Source organism: Bufo bufo, chromosome 6 (assembly GCF_905171765.1).
Source record: "Bufo bufo chromosome 6, aBufBuf1.1, whole genome shotgun sequence".
Classification (NCBI taxonomy): domain Eukaryota; kingdom Metazoa; phylum Chordata; class Amphibia; order Anura; family Bufonidae; genus Bufo; species Bufo bufo.
The window spans coordinates 361,630,468-361,652,416 of record NC_053394.1 but is presented as its reverse complement, the minus strand read 5'-3'; the positions used below and the strand labels follow the sequence as shown (position 1 = coordinate 361,652,416).

Sequence of the window (21,949 nt, the reverse complement as noted above, 5' to 3'; positions counted from 1 at the left end):
GTGGGACAATTGTGCGATGCCTCCTGTTCATCGACATGACAATTATCGCCAGTTGTCACAAACTGACAGGGACAGAATCCTTGACCTCAGAGACCTTGGTTTAGCAGATCACTATGCACCTAGGCCAAGATGTCAGCACTGTTCAATGTTGTGTGTCATGGTGGCTGGGAGAACAAGGATGACCTACGATGACAGCAAGAGGTGCACAGAGGCGAAATTCTGCACAGACTGATCATCTGATTAGAAGAATGGGGCTTAGGCCCCTTTCACACGGGCGGGTATTCCGCGCGGATGCGATGCGTGAGTTGAACGTATGCACAGACGGATCATCTGATTAGAAGAATGGCGCTTAGGCCCCTTTCACACGGGCGAGTATTCCGCGCGGATGCGATGCGTGAGTTGGACGTATTGCACCCGCACTGATTACCGACCCAGTCATTTCTATGGGGCTGTTCAGATGAGCGGTGATTTTCAAGCATCACTTATGCGTTGCGTGAAAATCGCAGCATGCTCTATATTCTGCGTTTTTCACGCAACGCAGGCCCCATAGAAGTGAATGGGGTTGCGTGAAAATCGCAAGCATCCGCAAGCAAGTGCGGATGCGGTGCGATTTTCACGCACGGTTGCTAGGAGACGATCGGGATGGAGACCCGATCATTATTATTTCCCCTTATAACATGGTTATAAGGGAAAATAATAGCATTCTGAATACAGAATGCAAAGTAAAATAGGGCTGGAAGGGTTAAAAAAAAAAATTATAATAATTTAACTCACCTTAGTCCACTTGATCTCGCAGCCGGCTTCTCCTTCTGTCTCCTTTGTTGAATAGGACCTGTGGTGAGCATTAAGTACAGCTACAGGACCTTTGATGACGTCACTCCGGTCATCACATGGTACGTCACATGATCTTTTACCATGGTGAGGGATCATGTGATGACCGGAGTGACGTCATCAAAGGTCCTGTAACTGTACTTAATGCATTTTGTTATTCTGCATAACCATGTTATAAGGGAAAATAATACAATCTACAGAACACCGATCCCAAGCCCGAACTTCTGTGAAGAAGTTCGGGTTTGGGTACCAAACATGCAAGATTTTTCTCACGCTCGTGCAAAACGCATTACAATGTTTTGCACTCGAGTGGAAAAATCGCGAGTGTTCCCGCAACGAACCCGCACATTTTCCCGCAACGCCCATGTGAAAGAGGCCTTAGTGATCCATTCTGTACTGCAAGTGAAATTTGGAAGTCAGATCCCAAGCCTAGGGCGGCAAACAGTGTCTACACAAAATGTCTGCACGACATTGGGGTACAAGCCACACATCCAGCTACAGGTCTAAAGTCACTGACCTCACGCCACCGTTCTCAAAGGCTATCATGGTGCACAACTAGACGACAATGGGAGCTGGAATGGTGGTCTAACCTCTTCAGTGATGAGTCCTGCTTTTGTCTCAGATGCAATGATAGCTGGAGATTGGTCTGCAGACCACAAGATCAACGCCATGAAAAAGCCTTCACAAGAGAACATCAGACCAGTCTTACTCCCGAGATTTTGTTGTGGGGTGGCATAATGTACGGTAGCCAGACCCTCTAGCCTCCATTTCAGATACACTAACAGCTTGGCGTTACATTGATTCGGTCGTGGAACCAGTGGTATGGTAATTTCTCCAGGAACCATTTTTCAACAGAACAACACCAGGCCACATGTTGCTTGTGCAATGAGCAGGACACTGGGTCAGTGGGTCAGCTATGCAGTGGGTCAGGATATAGGAGTAATAGTTCGTGATGCCAATTGCAGCTTGCGCAGGTACTGTAGCAGGGCCCTTTAAGATGGTAAAGCTCACGTACCAGGTGAGGAATGCCAGAGGGGGATAATGTCTCTGTATAGCACATATGGTAGTGTCAACGGTGTCTCCTACCTTGGTACGGCTGGACTCCTGGATCCTGGCTCACTTGCAATAAATTGAGTGTGGTCAGTAGGAGTAATTGAGGAATAAATGCAATCCAGACAGGAAATATAATCCAACTTGTCTTTACTAAATGGCAGCTTCGATCCATACAAGTTACAGCAATAGTCTTGGGTCCCAGCAGGTATTGGCAATATGTGGCAGGAATCTATATGTATTCTGCTTTTTGTCATATGCCTAGTAGATCTGGCAGGTATCTGTCTTCTGCTCTGTCTGTAGTCTGCTTTGTTTGGGCCTGACTAGCTGAGGAGGTATTTGGTTTCTCTTTGTCTTTGGATCTGTACTCACAGGACTGCTCGCAGGGTATGATGTCTTCTTCCTGGAGATCTTTAGTTCTGGAGATGGCTGCTCGCTTGTCAACCAGCTGAGGAAGATGACTCAGGCTGGGAAGGGTGACCTGGGGAGGCTTGGATCCTAGGTTGGGATCCCTGTTTCTGGGAGCTCCTACCAGCACAGCCTTCCCCAAGGAGGGGGCTGGTACACACTAACTAGAACTTTCCTTCCTCCCCATGAGGCAGGATGTGGGAACATTTCACTCCTCCTCAAAGAGGGGGGAGCTAGGTTGGAATGAACTATTCCACTCTAGCAATACTAAACTGGCTAAGATCCTGTTACATACTGCTGCCACCTGCTGGTGTACATTGAAATTACAGCAAATATATAATAAAGACCTGGAAATACATATCATGGCAATACACAGTTAGCTTACACTGGATGACAATACACATATACACCTGACATTATTGTAGCAGGGATACAGAAGTTTAGTGACATACTTCAGGATGTTACACTTGTGCTACTGTGAGCAGCCTGCGTGGCCTAAACGTGCTACCATGGCCTGCAGCGTCTCTGGACTGTTTTCCCATCGACCACATCTGGGACGTCATTGGTTGGCAGTTGCAAAAGGAGCTGCCAGCAGCAGATCTTGATGATTTGCGTGGCCAAGTGCATTCAGCGTGGCGGAACATTCACCAGGCAACCATTAATAAACCTCATTGATTGCATGCCAAGGCCTGTAAGTGCATGTATTTTTGCATGTGGCGCGCATACATGGTGCTGAATAAATTGAAATATTTTGTTTCCATTTTTTATCATTTGCATATCATTATCATTTCTATCGATCCTGTGATTTCCATAATTCCATGACTTACTTCTCTGTGTTAATGAAATGCTGGAATCTCACTAAACATTCTTTAAAGTGAATTTCCACCTTTTAAAATAATGTCCAACTTTCTAAGTATAAGTTCCTAGTGGTCTATGTTTTATGATACAGAGGTCCAAAACCGCTGCCTAGACAATGATTGAAAACATAAAGTTCTGGCTGCCTTATTAGTGGTAATTAGCACCATAGAAACTGGCGCACATGCTTTGCACCACATTGATTATGTATTTTAGAAATTTTTTGCACCTCACTGGACAAGCAAGCATGGTTTAGTGGGAAAGGGGCATGTCTTAAGATGCCTAAGTATATGCCAATGGTGCAAAATATTGGTGCAGAAGAAGCCAACAAATAGGTGGTGTAAACAGGGGTGCACCACCAATGAGGCCGGGTGAGGCGATCGCCCCAGGCAGCACCTGGTAGGGGCAAGAGGGGGGCAGCTGAAGGGCCATGGGCAATGAGCGCATTCGTTGTGGCAAAGGGGTTAGGTTAAGAAATTGGCCTTGGGGGGGTCACCGTTTCAGTTTTCGCATCAGGCAGCAGAAAGGCTAGGTGCACCCCTGGGTGTAAAGATAGACAAAAGTGTCTAAAGATGCACCAAATGTAACATTCAGCAAAGGATTAGGAGAGTTCTGTATCAGAAAAACTAAGCTCCGACAATTAGAAAGAGGAGCTGTCCCCTTCCCTGACATGTACATTCCCCATGTGATAATAATTCTGGTGCATTTTTTTCACATAACTATGTTTTGCTATCCCTCTATTATTCCTACAAGAAGTTTATGACTAAAATGCCAGCAATCTGCAAGAATCCAGCTGGTTTTTACCAGTAAGGGGTGTGTCCCAGCACAGGCGGACAATCAGTGCTGCCAGTGTCAGGCTAACACCCAGTTAGACCTTTATTGCAGTGTGATGGCATTTTATTCCAAAATTTCCAGCAGGAATAATAGAAGCATGGCACATTATAGAATCATAAGAGAAGATGCTCTTGAATGGTTATTACATGGGGAATGTTACTAAAACAAGCATGTCAGGAGAGGGGACAGGTCCTCTTTAAAGGGGTTGTCTATCTTCAGCAAATGGCATTTATCATGTAGACAAAGTTAATATAGACACTTACTAATGTATTGTGATTGTCCATATTGCCTCCTTTGCTGGCTGCATTCATTTTTCCATCACATTATACACTGCTCGTTTTCAGGGGTTATGACCACCCTGCAATCCAGTAGTGGTGGTCGTGCTTGTACACTGTAGTGACCAAGACAGCAGGAGTGCGCATAAGCCAGCTCTACTTCCTATAGTGCGCAAGCATGACCACCGCTGCTGGATTGCAGGGAAAACGAGCAGTGTATAATGTGATGGAAAAATGAATCCAGCCAGCAAAGGAGGCAATATGGACAATCACAATACATTAGTAAGTGCCTCGTATTAACTTTCTCTACATGATAAATGCCATTTGCTGAAGTGAGACAACCCCTTTAAGCACAAAATGTTCAACCTAATTTAATGGTACTCAATGGTGTGCAATCAGAATCTACTTAAGTTTCTGCAACTATGCTCATTTTTTGGGATTTTATTTTTTTTCATTTCAGAATGAATATTCCCCTGTACAGAAGTCATCGGCTGCTAAAGAAAGCAATTTGTTAAGTGTGAAAAAGCCGCTGGTTTGCAGAACTCACTCACTGCCAAACGACAGCTACATGTTAAGGACAGAACACGGGTGTGCAGAGTGCCAAGTGAAAAGCAACGTCTATTGCCAGAAGTCAGGTATTCTATAGACAATGTAATATATAAACTAGATCTAATAAATCACAAGCAGGAGTTATAAAGGTAGTAAATAAGTACAGAACTGTGGCGTACCGTCAGTAGAGGAAGACCATGCAGACGCTATGGGGCCCCATGATTTCTATGTACGCCCCTGGTACAGAAACAAAATTCATTTCGAGATACCATAGCCGGGGGTAAGGCTTGTTTTAAGGTCCAATTCTGCATGAGAGCCAATACATTTTTGAATCATCCGCTTTTCTGGATTATTTGATGTTCTAAGTAGAGTAGTACTTACCCAAACACTTCCAACTATTGTATCTGTTGCTGTCAGGGGCATACATACCGTACAGGAAAACCCTGTAGCTACGGGCCCGCTGGGAGAGAGGGCCCAAACTTGTTTGATCCAATAGACTTTGCTAGAAAGTGGCGAGAACTTCAGCTGGACTTCTCTAGAGGAACTGCATTCCAAATTGAGGAATTGGACAATGGTTCATGAAAAGGGAGTGGAGTGGGACACAAACTCCAAACACACACCTTCTATTCTGGCTGGCAAAGCACAGGCAACAATTGAGGTTCATTTTGTTTTTGTTTTTCTACAGGGTCCCCTCTTTTGCCACTCCAGGTTATAATTGATTGATAGCTAGAGAACTATGCAACGGTGCCCAGTATTTCCCGTAATCCAGTGATCTAGAACTCCAAGCCATAAAATTAGGGCAATGTAAAACCAGATCAGGGGTAAAAGAACAGAGAATAGAATATAAATTACACTGGCTTCTGGTCTGCAGATTCATAAGAAATAGTGGCTACTTCATAAAGACTTAAATGAGATCACCCCCCAGAAAAACGATCTACAGCAAAACAGGGATTCAACAGTACGTCCAACTACATTGATCAGTTGTAACAGTAAAGTCACCTCCCTAATACTGTGTAGGTCGTGCCGTCAAAAAAGATCTAACCCTTTGAGGCATGTTCTTAACAAAACACAGTCTCTGTACTCAATTATGATAGTACAACAGTCTCTGATATCTTAGTTAATCATACTGTTGGTTCAGGTGCCTCCTGCTTTTTGGTGAACTCCTCTGAAGACATATGCCATCAGTAAGTGTGCTGCTTTTCACACTGACTTGCTTCTCTCTGCAGTCTTCAGTTCTCTGATCCACCTTGATGACCTGAGGGTGACGCAGCGCACACGCAGGCTCCTCTGCCCTAGAGTACACTACACAAGAACCAGAAAGCTGCCGCTGTCCTCACACTGGGTCCGCACTGTTTCCAGTATCCCACTATTTGGCTACATCTGATTTTCATATTCGCTAATTCTACCAGCCAACCATAGTAAACCAGGTCCAAGTTGAAATCGCAATTCGATTAATTCAAGTTATAATAATCGAATTTCGATTTTAACTTAGCACTGCTATATTCCATATTAGGATAGAATTAAATATAGCAGTGCTAAGTTAAAATCGAAATTCGATTATTATAACTTGAAATAATCGAATTGCGATTTTTCACGTAATTCTCAAATCCGACAGTACATTCTAGTATATGGAGACGTTCCCATGGTGATGGGGACGCTCCATGAGCACGGAACTCGGCAGAAGCGGCAACGGGCACTGACTGGAGCAGCCAGGAAGCCAGGAATCCAAAGGACAGATAAGAACAACTTTAGGGAAGTGGGAAAAAAATATATATAACAATAAAAAAAAAATATTCAAAATATCGAATTTATATCACTATATTCGCGAATTAGCGAAGTCCGATATTCCTGAAAAAAATTCGATATTCGAATATTCGCGCTCAACACTAGTGCCAGCTGGACATTTATGATTTATAGATAGCATATGCCATAAATGTCTGATGGGTGCAGGTCCCACCTCTGGGAATTGTTCCTGTCTCAAGAAAGAGATCCCATTGTTTGCTGCAGTCAATGAAAAGCATGATCAGTTCTCTACAATCACTGTCATGGGACTTTTTGGCTATTTTTGGTAGTCCTATAGTGGTGAATGGAGAGAGACATGCATTTGCAGCTCCATTAACGACAGGCCCCACTCTTGAGATAGGAGAGGGTCTTAGATCCGTCTTCATCTGTGCATGCCCCAGAGGGCGGGAGACGGTGTGACGGAGATTTCAGGAAGGATTCTGGTGATGTTGGAGCCTCCTTGGGATATCAATTACGTCAAAATAGACATGACATGACTATACATGGGGGTGGCACCACCCAGAGGACTAGTGGGAAGCAATCTGCATACAGCACCTGAATGCATAGAGCTTAATTTTTACATTATTCAGTATACGACTGTTTTATAGAAATGCTATTAACAAGCTGAAAAACTCGTTGGTGGTTAAAGGGGTTTTCCATCACTATCCTCAGGATAGGTCATCAATATCTGCTCACAAAGCTCTGACTCCTGGCACCTCTGCTGATCACAATCTGAATGCTGCTACCTCTGCATAGTATACCAAGCACAGCGCCCTACTTTGTGTAGTGGTCGTGCTTGGTATTGCAGCTCAGTGCCTTTCACTTGCATAGGACTGATGTGCACGAAGACCTCATGACCAATCGACATGATGTCACAGGCTGAAGAAACGGCTGCAGCACCGCTGCCCCTTCCAACATCTGATTGGTGGGGATGCTGGAAGTTGGACCCCCAGCAGTTAAACATTGATGACCTATCCTGAGGATAATTAATCAAGTTCTGGCAAATCCATTTAAGCAGAGTAAAACCAAGTTTCAGCTTTCCTTTAAAGGGGTTTTCCAAAATTCTAATATTGATTACCTACTGTATCCTGAGGACATCAATATCAGATTGACACCTGACCACAGCTGTTTGAGGAGGCTGCGGCGCTCTATTGGATAGCGGCTGTGCTTGGTATTGCAGCTCAGTCCTATTCACTTGCCTAGGCCATGTGACGGATGAATGTGACATCACTGGTCTAGAAAGAGACTGGAGCACTGGCGCCTCTTCGAACAGCTGATTGGCGGTGGTGCCGGGAGTCGGAAAATCCCTTTAAGCAAAAAATAATAAGGAATAAGTCTAGTAATGTGAATTCTCTGTTTGCTTTGACTTCTGCGCAGGTTCCATCACTCATGTTGACAGCAGCTGCCTTCTACAAGAAGCTGTGCTAAATGATGTCAAGTCTGAATTAGTGATACCAAAACTCACAGCCCCCCTGCGATCACCATCTACACATAGAATGCTACGAAGACAGGTATGTATAGTGTTTAATGTCCCAAGAGATCACTGGAGGAACACTTCAAAGAGCATCTGTCATTCTAGTAAACCAGGGATACTGTCGGGTAGGATTGACCCTGCTGATTCCAACAATACCTTATTTATTCCTCTATGCTGCCCCAATTCAGCAAAATTATGTTTCTTGTAATATGCAAATTAGGATCTTAGAGCACCGAGCAGCTAGCTGAAGCCCTCGGAGCACCAGTTGATCAACACCCTGCTGCTGAAAACACTGCCCCTTGACTGACAAGGCTAGACATCTGGCCTGGTCCTGTCATTCTCGTGCCTGTGCCATTGGTTTAAGTATCAGCGCAAGTGCAGTGGGTATCTGTGCTGTTTAGAATGCTTGCACCGATACTTGGACCGATGGCACATGTATAAGTGCCAGATGTCTAGCCTTGCCAATCGAGAGGGAGTGTCTTCAGCAGCAGGGTGTTGATAAACTGGTGCTCCGAGGGCTTGAGTCAACTCCTTAGTGCTCCAAAAGCCTAACTTGCATATTACAGAAAGAATCGATTTTTCTTTTGAACAGTGCAACATACTGTAGAGGAATAAATGATGTGTTGTGTTAATCAGTAGGCTCCACCCTACCTGATATGCCAGGTTTAATAGGGTTCATCCTGCTGACATCTTCTCTTTAAAGGTGTTCTCCAGTAACAACAACTTATCCCCTAAACATCTAATCTGACAGCACGAGCCCCTTAAATCACGAGAATGGGGACCTCTGTTCCCTTATTTGAATGGAGCAGCGGACAAACATGTGCTGTCAATCCATTCAATTGTATGGGGCTTCTGGACATGGTTAAGCACCTGTACTACAGAGTTGATTGAAGCGGTGGACATGCATGTGTGTGGACACTCATATCTAGTGGATCAGGGATCAGTTTTTGTAATGGGACAACCCCTTTAATGTTAGCTTTAGGCCACTTTCAGACGAGTGAGTGTCTCCCTCTGGACTCGCAGAGCAGCTCCCATCCTGAACTTTCAGCACTGCCGGATTCGCATAGCATTATATTGATTTATGATGCTATGTAACGCTTAGAGGTCTGGAATGTATTGTATTGCAGTGACAGAATTATGTCAGTGTTATCCAATACACTCCAGACCTCTAAGGGTTACATAGCATCAGAAATCGCCATAATGCTATGCGACCCTAGCAGTGCTGGAAGTTTAGCCCGGGTGCTGCGTTGCGAGTCCAGAGGAAGACACTCGCTCGTCTGAAAGCGGCCTTAAGGGAGGGTGCAGCGGACCGGACCGCAGGGGCAACACGTGAGGCTACGGTTGGCCGATGGGAGTAGTAGTAGTTTGTACTCACGGTTAGCAGAGCCTCCCTAGGCCGGCGTACAGTGATGAGGTAGACAGCACTAAATCCTCTGGAGCACACTCTGTTGCAGGGAAAACCGGCCAGATGGAAGTTGAGGTGCCTTGATGGTATGGGTGTTTAAGGTGCTTTTGCGGCTGGGCCCCTGTGTTTGTGGTTCGTGACGCCAGCCCCATTAGGTGCTATTAGGAGATGCTGTAGAATAAGGAGACTGAGTTTCTTAACAAACTCTCAGTACTTTACTGAAGCTGATCCAATGGTCATCAATGTATGCAAAAGTCATTTACAGCAAGGCAGCTTTTCCAGTGATTCAGATTAGTTCCCAGAAGTTACATAAGGAGCAGTTTTCTATGAAATCAATCTTTCTCCCTTATTTCTCCAGGCTGGAGGGATGGACTATGTCTGCTGTACTGTATAATCATATACCTCTGTATCCTCTCTAGGAATACTATATTCTGACAGATGGCCTTTCTGTCCTTGGTTATGGTGGGCAGCTTGTAGCTTAGAATCTCTCCAACTATTGCAAAGGAGACTAGAGCCTGATAAATGACAGTTACCTTCCTTTGCCAATATTCTCACTCCCTCTCTGAGTTGCCTGGTTGTTCTGTAATCTTTCCCTTTTGGAAAGGAACTAACTATGGAGTTTTTATAACTCTCCAAAATGGCCGCTGAGGTCAGACATCACACACACTGACCTTCTTCTCCTTCTTCTCTGTACTGTGTGCAGGGTGGAGTCAGCCCTGGGAGGCTTGTTAGAACCTCTTCCTCCCTGTGCAACTTTATTGGAACTCATATACAAGCACAATTTACATGAAACACAATCACAGTATTGAAGGGAGTCTTTCACCTAAAATCACCATTATAGAACACTAACATCAGGATCTCCATTACATTCCCCATATTAGAATGCCACCTTCCATATTGCTGTCCATCGCCGATTTTCTCAGAAAAACACTTTTATTCAATATGTTAATTAGCTTCTGAAGGTGCCCAGGGGCAGCGTTCATGCGGCCGTTGCTGACGCCCCTCGGCGCTTTTCATACGAAACCCCTCCCCTTTCACCCCTCTGACCCGCCCTAGGTTCTTCTGATCACGCGCAGGCGCAGCGAATCTGTTGAATGGCGCTAGCGCTGGATTTCTCACTATGAGGAGGACGTAATCAGAAGAACCTAGGGCGGGCCAGAGGGGTGAAAGGGGAGGGGTTTCGTATGAAAAGCAACGAGGGGCCTCGGCAACGGCCGCATGAACGCTGCCCCTGGGCACCTTCAGAAGCTGATTAACATATTGAATAAAAGTGTTTTTCTGAGAAAATTGGCCATGGACAGCAATATGGAGGGTAGCATTTTAATATGGGGAATGTAATGGAGATCCTGATGTTAGTGTTCTATAATGGTGATTTTAGGTGAAAGACTCCCTTTAAGCAGTGTGTTTCAGATCACTGCATCGGCATGAAGGACAGTTTCTTCCCAAACCTGCACCACTCTTGATCTGTACATGGGCTGCTTCTGGGATTCTAGCTCAGCTCTCCTCATATGAACGGTTATCACAGTTTTCCCAGATACAAAAAATCAAGGTGTTCCTGCAAATTGTTCTGATGCTTATTTTCAGGTAAACTCTCTCAGACAATCAGTTCTATCATAAGGTCATAAGCATGTATAAACCCCTTTCATCCCAACTGTACGAGCTTCTTGGAAATCCAGTTCTAGAACCAAGGGTGTTAATATGGAGTTGCACTATTGTGGCCAGAACATCTCCTGGGAAGGAGCTTTCCACAAGGTTGTGGAGTGTCTGTGGAATCTGAGCCTAGAGAGTATACAGGAGGTCTGAAGCTTTTGGGGGTGAGATGGTTTAGCTCACAGGTCAGGGCTCTGTGCCACCATGTATTTAGAGATCTCAATTTGTAGCATCCTGACTGCTCTCCCAATAAAATAAAAAAACCTTAGGTTTTATTAATGATGTTCCTCCTCTAGGACCCACGCCCTGGAAATTTGCTTGGGAAAGAAGAGGGAGATTTAGTGTACGACCAAACGCCGTGGTCGTGTCATGGTTGTGATGTGGCCGTGCTGCGCTTGTGAACTGCGTGGCCGAAAGGGCCACAGCGGGCTCTAATTAAACGAATAAGACCGCACTGTTCAGTGGGTCTGCATTGTTAATGGCCATGCGGTATTGAAGGTGCCTTACAGCCATTAACAATGCTGACTGACTAAACTAGTGTGGTCTTCATTAGTTAACAAGAGCCAGCTGCGGCCTATACGGTACTTGACACAACCGCACTGTATGGCTATGCTTATACTTGGGGGAATTTATTAAGACTGGAATTTTGTATGCACCGGATTAAAATGCACCTAAATGGTCATCAAAGAATTTTCAATCCTATATCATGTAAATGTGCCATGAATGTCTGACACCAGACTCCGCTGAAAACCATCCCATGGCCACTGTAAATGTACATTTCCCTTCTTTCACAACTGACGTGCATGCGCAGTCACCTCTCCATTCGCAGCGAGGCAGGGGACGTTGAAGCCCCCATTTTAGGAGATACAGTAGGTGTGGGCCCCAGAAGTGTGAGCCACTTCTGCAACGGGCGCCTCCCCCTAGGGCCCTCTATGCCGCGCGACCCAAGTGTAGGAATGCCAAATGGTATAGTGCGGCCTAAAATGTCTCTCTATGTGTGTCACGGTGTTCCTACCTGGATGCGGCTGGACCCCAGGCTTTGGCTCAGAAGCAATAAATAAGGGGAATAATTGAGGGATTTGAAGTAAAGATTGAGTCCAGACCTTGTATGTAGTTGAACAGCAGCTTTACTTTGCATAAACGTTCTCCAAAACGGTTTACAGACTTTGTCTCGGTCCTAGCAGGCTTAAGCATTAAAACTGGCAGGCAAACGCGACTCTGCTACATCTGTTTCTCTCTGGCTCTGCTGTACGGACATGCTGGCTGTATAACTTCACTTCTTCTGTATGTTGCACTTCTCTTTGTATGGTCTGTCTCTAGATTAGGCCAGAGAACTTTCCTCCTGGCTCCTGAGGCTATAAGCTTTGGCCTCTATGGCCAGCAGAGCTGAGGGTGCTCGGGCTGGCTTGGGCACATCCAGCAGAGACGTTCCCCCTGGACACCTGTCCCCTAGCAGCGGATAAACTAGACTGACTAGAACTTGTCCCCACCCTTCTTGCAGGAAGTAAGACTTGCCCACTTCTCTCCAGAGGGGGGTTAGAATGGAATGGAAGGTTCCACTCTATCTAAGATAGCTCTGCCATATTTTCTGCCACCTGCTGGTGAACCAGGCACATTATATTTGAACATAACAGTTGCAGACAGATTAGGAATGCACAATGTAGAGGACCTGTAATAAAATGCATAGATGACATTAATGTTAGCAGACACTCTGGGGTGTTACACATCTTTCAGACATTTATGGGTTATCCTGTGAAAGTCTAAGATGGGAAAACCCCTTTAATGACTGTGTGCATATGGAGGAGAGCAGCACAGTATACCACCCACTGATAAGAAACAGATCACAAATGCAGATCTTAAAGGGGTCGTCTCAACGAGACAACCCCATCTCTGAAGAAACCCACCCCAGTGATCCGCTGATCAATGTGATTCTGGCTCTTGAAACCCAACAAGATAAGCTTATATTTTGGGAGCAAGTTGCAGCTGAAGGGGTCACCTCAGGGAAAATGTAGTAATACATGGCGTCCACTGTAATCCATAATGATAGTAATCTTTATTGATATAGCGCCATCATGTTCCACAGCACTGTACAATGAGAGGGTACAAGCAAAATCAGACATGAAATAGGCCATCTGACATGTAATAGGCCCAGGGCCGCCATCATGGGGGTACAGCCGATACCCCAGTAAGGGGCCCAGACCCCGGGGGGCCCGGCCAGTTCCAATTTAATTCTTAATTTTTTTTCCCCTTCCATTTGTCAGCAGGGGGGCAATTGATTATTCCTTGCCCCGTTGCCCGGGCCCCCGCTCCGCTGATTCCCGTATTATTTCTACCAACCAACAACCTAACCTGCGGACGGTATTCGGCTCCGGCTGCATTCCCCTTTAAAAGGCTCTGAGCCACTGCGCAGAGGAACGTAGCTGCGCAGCGGAAGGTGACGTCAGACGCTGACGCTGCCTGACGCTGTCTCACGCCGTGACGCCGCCGGCCTTCAGATTTGCGCAGCGGGAACTTCTGTTCTGGCCTCTGGCTGGGAGTTGGAGGGATGGACTGCCCGCTGGCCCTGGAATCAAATGTGGGAAGAATTGTGCTGCCCTAGTGCCCTCGCCCCTCCATCACACACATGTTGTTGGACTCGGACCCCACCCCAATGATTCATTAAGGTCCTTTAGGGTATTACTTGACTTGTTTCCATAAGGGGCTGGGCGGGCTGGCAAGGGAGGGGTTAATAACGATAAGTGATGGAGGACCATGGAGGATCCTCGGTCTTACTTTGCTGCTCTTTGCTCGGGGGTAAAATGCAAAGCTGTTTTCTGGATTATCCCACAGGGCCCTGATCCGCCATCACTTAGTGTTATTAACCCCTCCCTTGCCAGCCCCATTTAGCTGTGTGTTCTGCTTTAGGAAAAAAAGTTTAGGCCATGAAGGGGTTAATTAAGTGTTGGACGGGGTGGGGGGTGTTATTATTGTGCATATTTTGTTTGGGATCTATTTAAAGGGGTTGTCCAGGTTCAGAGCTGAACCCGGACATACCCTTATTTTCACCCAGACAGCCCCCCTGAGGCTAGCATCGGAGCATCGCATGGTCCAATGCGCTCCCGTGCCCCGCGCTAAATCGTGCAGGGCACAGGCATTTTTGTTTTCAATAACACACTGCCGGGCGGTAACTTCCGCCTGTCAGTGTGTTCGGTGACGTCACCGGCTCTGAGGGGCGGGGTTTAGCTCTGCCCTAGCCGTTTTACTGGCTAAGGCAGAGCTAAATCCCGCCCATCAGTGCCGGTGACGTCACCGGGGTTCCTGTCAGCCCCATGGAGAGCCCCGGTACGTCACCGGAACTCCTAAAAATGCCTTTGCCCTGCGCAATTTAGCGCAGGGCAAAGGAGAGCATCGGAGCATTAACTGCTTCGATGCTCATGTCAGGGGGGCTGCCGGGGTTAAAATGGCAGACAACCCCTTTAACAAGTTTGACCAGTTGGGTTTGAGAGTGGTTGAGTGTCATCCACAGATCCCCCATAAAAGTGTGTCATCCACAGATCCCCCATAACAGTGTGTCATCCACAGATCCTCCATAATAGTGCGTCATCCACAGATCCCCCATAAAAGTGTCCTCCACAGATCCCCCATAACAGTGTGTCATCCACAGATCCCCCATAACAGTGCGTCATCCACAGATCCCCCATAACAGTGTCATCCACAGATCCCCCATAACAGTGTGTCATCCACAGATCCCCCATAACAGTGTGTCATCCACAGATCCCCCATAACAGTGTGTCATCCACAGATCCCCCATAACAGTGTGTCATCCCCAGATCCCCCATAAAAGTGTCATCCACAGATCCCCCATAACAGTGTGTCATCCACAGATCCCCCATAACAGTGTGTCATCCACAGATCCCCCCATAACAGTGTGTCATCCACAGATCCCCCATAACAGTGTGTCATCCATAGATCCCCCATAACAGTGTGTCATCCACAGATCCCCCATAACAGTGTGTCATCCACAGATCCCCCCCATAACAGTGTCCTCCACAGATCCCCCCCATAACAGTGTGTCATCCACAGATCCCCCCCATAACAGTGTGTCATCCACAGATCCCCCATAACAGTGTGTCATCCACAGATCCCCCATAACAGTGTGTCATCCACAGATCCTCCATAACAGTGTGTCATCCACAGATCCCCCATAACAGTGTGTCATCCACAGATCCCTCATAACAGTATGTCATCCACAGATCCCCCCCATAACACTGTAACAGTAAACCTTGTGCTTTTAAGGTGTTTTTTCTTAAATGTGCCAGGGGAAGATTGCTGGGCAGATTATAACAGGTAGTGTAGTTAGTGTTAGTGTAGGGTCCTGCTTAAAGGGTCTACCTTGTAGTGGTAGCAGGCGTCATACTATTTGGTCAAAAAATAATTCCTTACTGAAATCACTGATTATCACTTTTTACTGTCTTTGTCGTTGTAAATAAAAAATTGAAATTGAGGGTGGAGGGGGGCCTGGAGGCGGAGTCAGGATGGATTCTAAAGGGACGGGGTAGGAGGGGGGGCCCAGGCCTTGAGCTGTGTAAGGGGCCCCAAAATTTCTGATGGCAGCCCTGAATAGGCCATCTGACCAATGATTGGTCAGATAATCTGCATAATACCAGCCTAAGGCTACTTTCACACTAGCGTTCGGGGCTCCGCTTGTGAGTTCCGTTTGAAGGCTCTCACAAGCGGCCCCGAACGGATCCGTCCAGTCCTAATGCATTCTGAGTGGATGCGGATCCGCTCAGAATGCATCAGTCTGGCACCGTTTGTCCTCCGCTCCGCTCCGCTCAGCAGGCGGACACCTGAACGCAGCTTGCAGTGTTCGGGTGTCCGCCTGGCCGTGCGGAGGCAAACGGATCCGTCCAGACTTACAATGTAAGTCAATGGGGACGGATCCGTTTGAAGTTGACACTATATGGCACAATTTTCAAACGGATCCGTCCCCCATTGACTTTCAATGTAAAGTCAAAACGGATCCGTTTGCATTATCATGAACAAAAAAACCCAAAAATTATTATTTTTTTTTTTTTCATGCTAATGCAAACGGATCCATTCTGAATGGATCTAAGCGTTTGCATTATAGGTGCGGATCCGTCTGTGCAGATACCAGACGGATCCGCACCTAACGCAGGTGTGAAAGTAGCCTAATCCTGCGGTTGGAGCACACTAGTGTCACCCTAACAGCAGCATGTGTCACCGAGACACAGAACATAGTATATTAGCACACAGGAGTACGCTAATATTGGCTTCAAGCTAGAAATACAGTCATAAAACAGTATCAGTATCTCATAATGGGATTTAAAAAAAATGTTATAAATAATGTAATAAAAAATTTTGCAAAAGAAACTTAAAACTAAATAATTTAGTATAGAATACAAATTTTATTGCTCATACATTAAATGAAAATGAAAACAACTACACATACAGTCCTGATCAAAAGTTTAAGACCACTTGAAAAATGGCAAAAAATCATATTTAGCATGGCTGGATCTTAACAAGGTTCCAAGTAGAGTTCAACATGCAACAAGAAGAAATGGGAGTGAGACAAAACATTTTTTTGAGCATTCAATTTAATGAAAACAACGAATAAAAGGAAACAGGCTGTTTTTCAGCTGATCAAAAGTTTAGGACCACACCTCCAAAAAAAAAAAAAAACCCCCCCCCAAAACAGAAATCCAACCTCCAAACATGAACTCAGTAATGAGTAGCTCCGCCGTTATTGTTTATCACTTAAAAAATTTGTTTCGGCATGCTTGATGCAAGCGTTTCCATGAGGTGAGTGGGAACATTTCTCCAAGTGGTGAAGATGGCCGCACGAAGGCCATCTACTGTCTGGAACTGTTGTCCATTTTTGTAAACTTTCCTTGCCATCCATCCCCAAAGGTTCTCTATTGGATTTAGATCAGGGGAACAAGCAGGATGGGCCAAAAGAGTGATGTTATTCTCCTGGAAGAAGTCCCTTGTCCTGCGGACATTGTGTACTGTAGCGTTGTCCTGTTGAAAAATCCAGTCGTTACCACACAGACGAGGGCCCTCAGTCATGAGGAATGCTCTCTGCAACATCTGGACATAGCCAGCGGCCGTTTGACTCCCCTGCACTTCCTGAAGCTTCATTGTTCTACTGAAGGAAAGAGCACCCCAAAGCATTATGGCGCCCCCTCCACTGTGGCGTGTAGAAAACATCTCAGGTGGGATCTGCTTGTCATGCCAGTAACGTTGTAAACCATCAGGACCATCAAGGTTAAATTTTTTCTCATCAGAGAATAAAACTTTCTTCCACCTTTGAATGTTCTATGTTTGGTGCTCTCTTGCAAAGTCCAAACGAGCAGTTCTGTGGCGTTCAAGGAGACGAGGTCTTTGAAGACGTTTTTTGTTTTTGAAGTCCTTCAGTCTCAGATGCCGTCTGATGGTTATGGGGCTGCAGTCAGCACTAGTAAGGGCCTTAATTTGGGGCGAGGATCGTCCAGTGTCTTGACGGACAGCCAATTGGATCCTCCGGCTCAGTGCTGATGAAATTTTTTGGGGTCTTCCACTTGACTTTTTTGTTCCATAACCCTCAGGATCATTTAAGAATTTAAGAAATTCCAAATGACTGTCTTACTGCGTACAACCTCAGCAGCGATGGCGCGCTGTGAGAGACCCTGCTTATGCAGTTCAACAACCCAACCACGTTCAAAAAGGGAGAGTTTTTTTGCCTTTGCCATCACAACGTGTGACTACCTGACAGAAAATGACAATGAATCCACATCTTTGCACAGATTTGGCCTTTTAAAGGCCTGTGGTCCTAAACTTTTGATCAGATGAAAAACAGCCTGTTTCAGTTTATTCGTTGTTTTCATTAAATTGAATGCTCAAAAAATGTTTTGTCTCACTCCCATTTCTTCTTGTTGCATGTTGAAGCTCTACTTGGAACCTTGTTAAGATCCAGCCATGCTAAATATGATTTTTTGCCATTTTTCAAGTGGTCTTAAACTTTTGATCAGGACTGTATTAGGTATCCACCTGTAATAACCTGAAGAATCCATTGATTGGTTTATATGGTGTAAAAATGAACTACATAAAAAATTACCAAATTACTTATTCTATATTTCTGTGGCAAAAAAATAAAAATAAATTTACACCAAGATTTATATGCATGCCCAAAAAATAATACATTTTCTACCACATAGTGCAAAGCACCCGACAGCCAAGTCAATGAAAAAAATAAAAAAGCTAGGGCTGCTAAAACACAAAAAAAAATTATAAATGTTGCTGATGATTAAAGAGTAACTGTACTTTCACACAACTTTACATAAATCAATAGTACATGTGACTTCAATAAACTTTGTAATATGTTTTATCTGTGAGAAATGTCTAGTTCTCATGTTATCAGCTCCCCCCTCTTGCTAATTGCTTGGAATTCTGTCTCAAGATGAGAGCAGCTCCTCAGGAGAATCATATTACACATGTCAATACAGGTCTATGGAGAGGGGAGGAGTGAGCAGGAGCTAAATGAGACAGGACTCAAAGAGAGACACTAACGGGACTGCACAGCTATATAGGATATTTATATTACAACACAAGTGCTAAATTCACAACTATAACAGGTCAGTACCTCTCTGTAATGTCCTCCATGATCCTGGGGCATACGTCTGAGTAAATAAGAGAAGCTCAAGAAGCAGATTCTCCTCTACTTTCTATGTGCAGTGGATGGCAGCTAGTCTCCACCCACCATGTCTAAGAAACCTGTAAACTAGATATTCAATATTCACAAATGAAAACTGCTAAAAAAAAAAAATGCCAGATACAAGTCATATAATGGCATTCCTCATGTACACACACTGTACCATTGTTTAAGGGGTTAATTTTTTTTTTTTTTTTTTTTTTACAGAAGGCAGTCCAGAATGATTCATTCGATATTTTTTTGGATAACAAGGAGGGTGACCAAGGTGAAGCGGCAGAAAATGTCATAACATTACCAGTTTGCCAACTGCCTACAAATGTGCCAACCGTTCTCACGCCAACGAAACCCGAAAGAACTTTGTGCGAGCAGGAAAAACAAGGTGTTTACACGCAGCATTGCCATGATACTGTTCACTGTCCAGGTGCTTCCCAGGCAAGTAGAAAGGCTTGCAAAGACTCAAGCGGAGCTCAAGAAAGGACACATTTGTTGAACACATCTCAATGTAAAAAACATTTCAGCCTAAAAACATGCGAGACTCTAAGACTTTATTCGGCAGCGTACTCCTTAAGCCAGAAAGTAAAACTGGAAAACAGCAACAATGTGGTTTTAAGAGACATGAAGAAGTTCTACAGCATGGATGCTCACGGTGCCCTTAAAAAAACCGCTTCATGGCTTGAAGATGCCAGAAGACATTCTATTGAAATATGTTCAATGGAGAACACCCTGTCTCACTATCCAGCTTCCCGTTCCTGTGGCTTCATTAGCCATATACTCAATGAAAGAGAAGACTTCCAAACAGTCCATAATACGAGCGGACATATCCCATACTGCCCGGAGTGCATGCCGTCCGGCGCGGCTCGAGGACATTCATGCTTAGAGGCAGAAGCTTTAAAAAGACAATCGTACTCATTAGATTCAAAGGACCTCCCGAAAATTGTTGACCCCTTAGTTCCAGAGATGTCTATATCCTAATTTCTATTGATAATTTTTTTTTCTATCAGTTTAATTGAAAAGAAAAAAAAAAATGCCTATTTTTGATTGAGTGCGAACATTTCTTACAAAATGATGAGCTGCTTCAGTGGGTAAAAGAGGAAAAACTTGAAGGTTGGCAGCTCTGGGGAAATACTTGAACACATGTTCTATTTGGACAAATAGCAATACAGTTTCAAAAAGGATTTTCACATTTCTCTAGCTAGTGAACTCATGTTATTTTTATGAAATAAACTCTATAGAGTGTCAGCTATATTGAAAGCGTCATATGGTCTTGTATATGCAGTCTTGTATACCAGATCCAATGTAAGCCGGTTGGCAACATATTTTCTTAGTTGGCAATCTGAGAACTACACTGAAATATAGAGACAAAACATACAGTATTTACGTGCTACATTTATATAAAGTATCCAAAAAAGCAACACAAAATGTAAAGTATTTAAAAAATAAGAGAAAATAGTTTCCTTTACAAAGTACAACTCTATATGCTGTAAAAAATTATAGAAGTTGGCCACTTTCTAAAAAAAATCTCCAAAACACTGTAAGGGCCCATACACACAGTCATTGCCGTTTTTGCCGTCTGCAAAACACGGATACCGGCTGTGTGTGTTAGGACATGTTCTATTTTTTTGTGGTGTGCTGTCCGCATCTTTAGCGGCCCCATTGAAGTGAATGGGTCCACATCCAACCTGCTAAAAAATGCAGATTGGGTGCGGCCCAAAAATATGTTCATGTGCGTGAGCCCTAAACCTATGAAGCACTAGCTTAGGAAACCCCAAGCCACTTGATTTCTTAACCACAACACCCCAATTCAGGATCCTCCACTGCCCATGGATTCCCTCTCTAAATAATGGACGCTAGCCGACAAAATGGCAGCACATGATTTTACCCACATGACTCCTGCCCCGGATGCTGCACTAGAGCTAAAAGCATAGCTCTCATGTGGCAATACATGCAGCGGAATCTCCTATATCCGTGCATGCACTGAATGCTTTCACGCACAGAAGAGGATGCGTGCGGGGCAGTAGTCACATGTAGTGATGACTGAAGTTATGAAAAATTTGATTCGGCTGCTTCGCCGAATTTCACAAAGCGCATTCCTTTGTATGTAGTAGGGGGAATGGAGATGGCGCCGCCCCCGTCATTGAACCCCTTAGATGCCGCGTCCATCGCTGATTGCGGCATCTGATGCTACAATTGTGGGCTTTTAGGGGTTACTCCCGGTAAAAAAAAAAAAAAACATACCTTATCCATTTGCTTGAGGAGAGGCCGTCACCTCTGGGTGGGTGCAGTGACATCGTTACTGATGACGTCACTGCGCCCGGCCAGCGCGCTGGCGGGGTGATGTCATACGTCACCCCGCGCAAGATTTTGCACTGTATCTTTAATCAAGATGGCCGTGATGGTCTCTCCATGAGCAAATGGATGAAGTGAGTATGTTTTTTTTTGCCGTCATTTCAGGAAAAACTTTACCATGAAGCGCGAGAAAATTCATGGTGAAACAATTTTTTTCTGATATTCGGATCAAAGTCAATTTGGCGTTGATTCGCTCAACACTAGTCACATGATTAAGTTACGTAACCACTGTCATCTTGATTGTCCTGCAGCCGCCAGCATCCACCGTTTCCAATGAGAATCCATGGGCAGCGAGGAAGCAGGATACCCTCCATAATATGGACTGGTAGCATCTCCATGTACCACTGTACTGGGCCCTAAGGCTGCCTTTTCAACACCCATATATTTAGATAATTGGGACTTAAAGGCTTACATTTTTTAACAGATTTTAGCTTTCTCTGTGTGAATTCCTGTCTGCAACACAATGCTTCAATGTGGAGGGTGCTGTGTACACAACGCAACAACTGGTGGGAATACTGAATGAAGATTAAAGGGGTTGTCCGACATGTTGATATTGATAGCCTATGCTTCACCGATCAGCTGTCTGAAGAGTCCACAGTGCTCTGGTGAGTCTCTTCCTAGACGTCACGTTCATCGATCACATCGCCTATTTGCAGCTCAGTCCCATTAAAGTGAATGGGCTTGGGCTGCATTACGAAGCACAGCCACTATACAATCAGATATTGATGAGCTATCGCTCCATGTAAACTGTAATCATTTGAGGAACCAGCAGCAAGGGTTTAGTTTCCCTCATGATGCAT

At 44.9% G+C, this 21,949-nt stretch overlaps 1 protein-coding gene across 2 annotated transcripts in view; it reads left to right on the top strand.

Moving 5' to 3' along the window:
- CACNA1G (calcium voltage-gated channel subunit alpha1 G) overlaps positions 1-19,995 on the top strand; it is a 206,709-nt gene extending 186,714 nt beyond the window's left edge. For both annotated transcript variants that reach the window (XM_040435736.1, XM_040435735.1), the window contains 3 exons: positions 4,714-4,888; positions 7,962-8,095; positions 19,011-19,995. In XM_040435736.1, the coding sequence (XP_040291670.1) occupies positions 4,714-4,888; positions 7,962-8,095; positions 19,011-19,775 (1,074 nt within the window). In that variant the 3' untranslated portion in view covers positions 19,776-19,995. The remainder of the gene's footprint in view (positions 1-4,713; positions 4,889-7,961; positions 8,096-19,010) is intronic.
- Positions 19,996-21,949: the final 1,954 nt, after the last annotated feature.